Raw genomic sequence first — 7970 nt, 5'->3', positions numbered from 1 at the left:
CATTTTTTTTTATCCATTCGTCTATTGAAGGGCATCTAGGTTGGTTCCACAGTCTTGCTATTGTGAATTGTGCTGCTATGAATATCGATGTAGCCGTGTCCCTGTAGCATGCTCTTTTTTAGGTCTTTAGGGAATAGACCGAGAAGGGGAATAGCTGGGTCAAATGGTGGTTCCATTCCCAGCTTTCCAAGAAATCTCCATACTGCTTTCCAAATTGGCTGCACCAATTTGCAGTCCCACCAGCAATGTACAAGTGTACCCTTTTCCCCACATCCTCGCCAGCACTTGTTGTTGTTTGACTTCATAATGGCTGCCAATCTTACTGGAGTGAGATGGTGTCTTAGTGTGGTTTTGATTTGCATTTCTCTGACTGCTAGAGATGGTGAGCATTTTTTCATGTACTTGTTGATTGATTGTATGTCCTCCTCTGAGAAGTGTCTGTTCAGGTCCTTGGCCCATTTGTTGATTGGGTTATTTGTTATCGTATTGTCTAATTTTTTGAGTTCTTTGTGTACTCTGGATATTAGGGCTCTATCTGAAATGTGAGGAGTAAAGATTTGTTCCCAGAATGTAGGCTCCCTATTTACCTCTCTTATTGTTTCTTTTGCTGAGAAAAAAAAAAACTTTTTAGTTTGAGTAAGTCCCATTTGTTGATTCTAGTTATTAACTCTTGTGCTATGGATGTCCTAAGGCATAAAAATAGGAAAAGAAGAACTTAAATTATCACTATTTGCAGATGACATGATTTTATACCTAGCTGACCCAAAAGGGTCTACAAAGAAACTATTAGAGCTAGTAAATGAATTCAGCAAAGTGGCTGGATATAAAATCAACATGCATAAATCAAAAGCATTCCTGTATATCAGCGACAAATCCTCTGAAATGGAAATGAGGACAACCACTCCATTCACAATATCCTCAAAAAAAATAAAATAAAATACTTGGGAATCAACCTAACAAAAGAGGTGAAAGACTTATACAATGAAAACTACAGAACCCTAAAGAGAGAAATAGAAGAAGATCTTTGAAGATGGAAAAATATACCCTGTTCATGGATAGGCAGAACTAACATCATCAAAATGGCGATATTACCAAAAGTTCTCTATAGGTTTAATGCAATCCCAATCAAAATCCCAACGGCATTTCTTATAGAAATAGAGAAAGCAATCATGAAATTCATATGGAAAACTAAAAGTCCCAGAATAGCAAAAACAATGCTAAGCAGGAAGTGTGAATCAGGCGGTATAGCGATACCAGACTTCAAACTATACTACAGAGCAATAGTAACAAAAACAGCATGGTACTGGTACCAAAACAGGCGGGTGGACCAATGGTACAGAATAGAGGACACAGAAACCAATCCACAAAACTACAACTATCTTATATTTGATAAAGGGTCTAAAAGCATGCAATGGAGGAAGGATAGCATCTTCAACAAATGGTGCTGGGAAAACTGGAAATCCATATGCAACAAAATGAAACTGAATCCCTTTCTCTCGCCATGCACAAAAGTGAATTCAAAATGGATCAAGGAGCTTGATATCAAATCAGAGACGCGCCGTCTGATAGAAGAAAAAGTTGGCTACGATCTACGTACTGTGGGGTCGGGAAGCATGAATTTCTGATTTGAGAATTCAGTTTTTATTTCATTCACTTGAACTTTTCTTCTTCACTATATCAAAGTAAGAACTCATTAGGATTTCTATAGTATTTCACTAATAGGAAGCCTGAAATCGACCAGCCAAAGTCATAGGTCTCTTCAGGCCAGTTGGCTTCTTCTTTAACTCTGCTGTTCACTTGTCACCATCCAGGGATGTTGGGTTCATTGACTCTGTTCAGCAAAAAATGCAGAGCAAGACACAGAGCAGCAGGTTTATCACAAAAGTTACACAGAGCATTGCTCCAAAGAGAAGCCAGGAATCTGTTGGGGTAGTTTTATCTTGTCCTTTTTATGATTTCTGGAATTTCCTCCTCTCCTGTATCCTCCCCTGTCCACATTTTCTTCGGTATTAATGGTTGGAGTCCCCTCTGTCCACACATCTGTTTTAGTTTTGTATTGGATCCCTGGCTTAGGGGCAGGAATACAGACTTGTGTATCTGACTGGAATCTCTGGTGTGTCCAGGAGCACTTTCATCAAGCAGACCCTCCCTCTCCATGCTCCTTTTTCCTGGCCCTGACCCCTACCCCCACCTCCTTACTCACCTTCTTGCCATCTTGCCCTGGCTGCCTAACCCCTTCTGTATCTCCCTTATACTGCAGCAACCACACGATTAAAACTTTGGATATCAAGAGCTGCCACTTGACCCCTGCTATTTCTGGGTCCAATTATTCACTTTGCAGTTAGAGTTTCCAGGCCGGCGACCACAGTTTTCACTGAGGGGTTCCGTCTAACAGGAAAGAGCAATCACAGAAGTCCTCAAGGATGTCAGGGCTCCTCTCACTCACTTACTACTCATGGTTATGATGAAAGTTATGTCTTCTGGACTCTCTTAGGGTGGGCAAGTAGGTCTTAAATGACAAATCACACTGTATCTGTTTTCTTTATGCCTTTGAATTCCTTTTAGCCATTAACTCCTAAAACATTCTAATTTACTCACTGAGAGCCTCATTTGGTCCTTGTTGTTGCAGTTGAATAACCAGAGTCCTTTTCAACTCCCCGATCTGCAGTGTTAAAGAAAGCATCCGATTAATGAAGTCTATATCAGTAAATTTGACCTGATTTATGTCTATTTCATCATTCTTGCATATTCTTTGCATATATTCACACATATATTCCTGCATTTATGTCTGCATAAATTAGAAAAATCATCAAGCCTTTGGAGCGTATTTCACCTTTTCATGGGTCACACATTGTAGCTCTTTTAGGTCCCTCTTGGAACTTGAGCCTAGTTATAGGTCTAGGAGTCAAGAAGGGGAAGGGGGGTTAGTAGTCAGTCCCAAACAGAGTCAGCCTTGTCTTACAGGGAAACTCTTTCAGGGGAGACCATTGTGGTTTCTTCAGACAACTCTGGAGCACTCCTTAGACAGGCTGGGAGACCCCCTGCTCTAGTTACAGGCACCTCTGCTGGAGATGGAGAGGCCCTTGTCATTTGCAAAGTTCTCTCCATTCCATCTTCTCAGTTCCCTCATCCATCTTGTGATGGAAGCCAGAACCTGGATCTCACCCATGACTCCTCTTTCTAATCTTCCTCATTAATTGATTCTCTATAACTTCTAAATATATGGGGAACTATTTCTCTATTTCGGTTTGTGATAATGATCCTGTTGTGGGTATTTCTATGAATTTGTCATTTGAAAGCAGGGACTAAATAAGTCTGATGAGAGAAGGAGAAAAGTGTGTGGTCTCCAGTAAAGTCAGATTTAGCCTGGGGCCTTGGCAGCTCTGGAGTGTTCATTGTGTGATTTAGGTTCCATCACTGATAACCATCCAATAAGGAAGACAAGGTTTTGAGAAAAGGGATAAAAGAAGTTTCATTGCTTTTCTAGCAAAAGAGAAACACAGGGGACTCCTGTCCTAGCATGTGTGATTCTCTCCATCAGGGGCAAAAGAGAGATTTTAAAGAGATGTTCAAAAGGAATCCCATTTTCCCCTGAAATTAGTAGGAGGGGTTATGGAGAAATGATTAGGGAGGAAAAAAGGGAGAAGAGAAAAAAAAAACATGTCTGTTTTAGAGCACCAAGGGCTATATTCAAAGCATGAATTGGACCATTGTCATAATTGTAGTACATAATTTGTTCTGCAAGGGGCAAAGGGATACAACCTTTTAACATTCTTGTGATAGTCTTTCATTTTTCCACTTGAGGGTCATAAAATAGTGGGAATAACCCCTGGATAGAATTTTCTATTTTCTTTGGTGTATTTGTCCAAAAATGGTTAGGGCTGTGAACTCTTAGCAACCCAGTGACAATACCTGGGTCTTGTGCACAGTGGCCTGGTGGAGGGATTCAAGCATGATTCCAGTGTCCAACATTCTGTCTGTTCACCAGCAGGATGAGAATTCAATCCCAGCCTTTTACCCTCAGATCATTATACTAGGCTTCTGCTTCCCTCCTGCCCTTCATATTTATTTATTCTTTATCATACTGGAAACCAAGTTATTATAAAGTAAAATATAATTGTGTCACTCACCATCTTAAAGATACTTCCTATGTTTTGCCCATGGTTTTTGCCATTAACCTTTAATACAATTTTGAGATCTTTTTTGGTCTTGCTTGTTTCTGTCTTCCCATTCTCAGGATTGCAATTTACCTCTACACTACCTTAGTTTAAAGCTTGTTGAATAACAATATAAATTAATAACCACAGTCATGCTGAATGATTTAGGTTTCCTGCATGTTTTGCTTTTAACTTACCTGTCATAGGAATGCTTTGATCCAACATCTTGCCTCTTCACTCTTCTTGCCCAATTTTATCCCATGAGGGCCATTTTTATGTCTTTCTTTCTGGGAATCTTTTTCTGTCAGCACCCTCTCTCCAGGTCTTTGTTTATTATCCATCCAACCTGTCCTCATAGTATCCTGTCCATCTTAACATGTTTGTATAACACTCACCAGTATTTTCCCACTCCCTTCTGGTGTCTGTCACTTAAACACCATGAAAGAAGAACCTAGGTGTGTTTTGTTCGCCTCAGAAGTCACCCAAAATATTAATATTTTTGGAATCAAATATTTAGGTTTATTAATGAATGAAAGAAACATTGAACAACAACAAAAATTATCCTGAAATTGCTTTTGTATAGACAGATGTATACATTTTACAAAATAGTTTTTACTAATGAATGTTACCACCACATAACAGAAAAATCATAAACAGCCCCTATGCAGAGGATAATGAAATCTTGCTGAAAGAATATCATGATATACCATTTGCTCATATGCTCAGAAACTCAGTTCTAAATTATTTCTCATTCCTCAGTAATTGTGGTTTCCCTCAGAGGTCAGTCTGAATCAGATGACAGTGAAAAACAACCTGTAGTCTTCAGGACTCATTTTTACTCTATTTTTTTTTAATGATTTATGTTGCTTTAACATTCATTCTTCATTCACCATTTATCAGAGGCAAATATTGTACTACATTGGAGAAACTATTGTTTGCTAGGAGGCAAGTATTTAATATAGTCTCGCTGTGCATTATTCAACTAGGAGTTTTTGCCTGACCTTCAAGCATTCTTTTATTTTGACTCACCCCTCTTTATCATTGGTTATCAGAGTACAGCAACCTGAGTATACACAGCCTTTCTGAAGACTACAAGGAAATTTGGTTGAATCTGCATCACTTGCCAATCAAAGGTTATTATTGTTTCAGTTTTGTAGCCCTAAAGTCCTTACTTACCATAATATTCCTCAAAACATATTACCATCAATTGTGATATGTATATTTACAAGAAATTTTTATAAAAACCATTGGATATTTAGGTATGGAAATTCAACTCTGCAGTGTGTTCAACACTGTCTTTTCCCCATAAATGATAATCAGTACAATAATATGGTCTATTTATTATAATTATTTGTTCTTGTAACATAGAAATTAACAGTATAATCTGGTAAGTCAGTTTTAATTGCAGGATCATTGCTAGATGTGTTCTAATAACTTGTTTTTTGTCATTTTCCTGATAAATAAAATGAATGAAGATAGCAAAATCAAGCCCTAATTTGGTAAAGGTTTGCAAAGATTCAGAGTTGTCTTGAAGTAGTTTTCCCTTTCGCTGAATCAATTTTTTTCTTCCTTGAAAGCATAAGGTGTTTGCTTGTTTGTTTTTGATTTTAATTATTGGTGTTTTACATTTATGGATAATACTGAAATTCATGATGCAAATTCAAACACAAAAATTATAATTTCTTAAATCTCATGAGATTGATCAAAAGAATTTTTGAATGATTTTTTTTTAATCGCTTAAGTACTGCTTGCTAAGATCATTCAAAGGGTCCTTTCCTGGATTACATCAACGTTGGTCTTCAGGCACATTTCCTAGTAAATAATTTCCTAATGGTGCTTTTCATCTGGGCATTTCTCAAGGTGTAGATCAAAGGATTTAACATAGGCACTATCATAGCATAGAAAACAGCAACTGCCTTATCAATAGGTAAAGTAACTGCAGGTCTTAGGTACACAAATAAAGTGGGAGAAAAGAATAAAAGGATCACTGTGATGTGGGAGACACAGGTGGACAGGGCTTTACGCCTACCCTCTAGGCTCTGTGTCCTCAGGGAGCACAGGATGACCCCATAGGAGACCAGCAAGAGGAGGAAGATTAGCAGGCAGATGAACCCACTGTTGGCAACAACAATGAACCCTAGAATGCGGGTATCAGTGCAGGCCAGGTTTAGCAGAGGGCTCAGATCACACATAAAGTGATCAATGACATTAGGGCCACAGAAGGGTAGTCGGAAGATGAAGAGGATCTGGATGGTTGCATGGAGAAAGCCTCCCATCCAGGACACTCCCACTAGCAGGGCACACACTCTCCAGTTCATGATGGTTGCATAGTGCAAGGGCTTGCAGATGGCCACATAGCGGTCATAGGCCATCACCGTAAGCAGAATGACCTCTGCACCTGAGAAGAAATGTTCTCCAAAGACTTGGGCCATGCATCCACTGAACAGGATGGTCTTCTTTTCATGCAGTGAATCCACGATGAATTTAGGCATACTGACAGAGGCAAAGCAGGCATCAATAAAGGAGAGATAGGCCAGAAAAAAGTACATGGGGGAGCCCAACAGTGGGCTGGAAATGATGGTAATCACGGTGAACAAATTTGCTAACACAGAGATGATGTAGATGAGCAAAAACACAGCAAATATAATTTTCTGCATCTTTGGGTTTTGTGTAAGTCCCAGTAGAACAAACTCTGTCACATTTCTCTTCTCCATGTACTTCCTGTGAAAATTTATTATAGTACCTGGGGGTGAGCAGGTAAAACTTTGAAATTATTAAACTTCTGTATTGTAATAAAATTGAAAGCCTAGATTCTATTGTGCATTGAAATTTGATGAGTGTTTTTCCTTATTTATAAGTATTTTTTTCTTTCTTTTTAAGAAAAACATTCTGTGTTTTTACAGATGACTCAAATACTTCCTGAATGTTGATTCTTCCAGAAGCTTCTGCATGAGAAACTTACAGACACACCTGAGTACACTGTGAATTTTCAGATGATGAGACTAAACATAAGTATTGGATTGCACAGATTGTGGCAATTAATCCCATAACGGAGGTAGAAGATGGATGCAACAGCCATCATTGTATAGTTAACAATCTTTATTCTTAGGAAAAGGAAAACTATAATTCATAACTGAGAAAATTAGTGCAAGTGTGATAAGGAACTTGAGGAAGGGTGAATCTGGGGCATTACTCTTCTAATCGCCACTGTGTGTCCTGGAAGACACTGATCAAGGTTCAGTGAATAGAGGAAGCCAGATCTGGGAACCCCAGGTAGCAGACTAGTGAGGAGAGTTGATGGAAAGAATAGCAGTGCAATAGTGATGGAAATGTAAGTATAAAAAGCTCTTGTGAAATAATTCATAATACTTAATTACTAAACCCAAGAACTTCATAATAGTCAATGACAAATTGCAGTGTTTTTTCCTGTGTATTTCTTGGTACCAAGTGCTTTGCACACATGATTCTTTTTAATACTTAGAATAACCTGTGTGGTACATTCTACTTCATTGCATAGATAAGGAAACAATCTCAGAGACAAATGTTTGCAGTGGTTTAGCTATGGCAATGCTTACCAAAACTCATTGAACTCCTTAGGTGTTCTAAATGCTTTTCCAAATGCCTGCTGATTTAATCCTCACTTCAAGACTAGCAATTGCTGAATATCATCATCTTATAGGTATAATTATACTTATTTTGCTTGTTAGAAAAGCAGAGAGAAATTAAGAATCCTGCTCTAAGAAAAGCAGCTAATACATGGCAGAGCTAAGAACATGACTCAGATTTTTCTTATTCTATTTATTTTTGTCCTCC

The 7970-nt window shown here is 38.4% G+C and overlaps 1 protein-coding gene across 1 annotated transcript; it reads right to left on the bottom strand.

The window, feature by feature from the left end:
* Positions 1-5956: 5956 nt before the first annotated feature.
* LOC114093691 (olfactory receptor 4C46-like) lies at positions 5957-6871 on the bottom strand. The gene has a single exon (XM_027936567.2). The coding sequence runs from the start codon at positions 6869-6871 to the stop codon at positions 5957-5959; it is 915 nt and encodes a 304-aa protein (XP_027792368.2).
* Between the last annotated feature and the right edge of the window lie 1099 nt (positions 6872-7970).

The sequence above is a fragment of the Marmota flaviventris genome, chromosome 9 (assembly GCF_047511675.1).
Source record: "Marmota flaviventris isolate mMarFla1 chromosome 9, mMarFla1.hap1, whole genome shotgun sequence".
Taxonomy (NCBI): Eukaryota; Metazoa; Chordata; class Mammalia; order Rodentia; family Sciuridae; genus Marmota; species Marmota flaviventris.
Note: the sequence above shows the minus strand (reverse complement) of the source record. Positions and strands in the feature narration are given on the sequence as shown.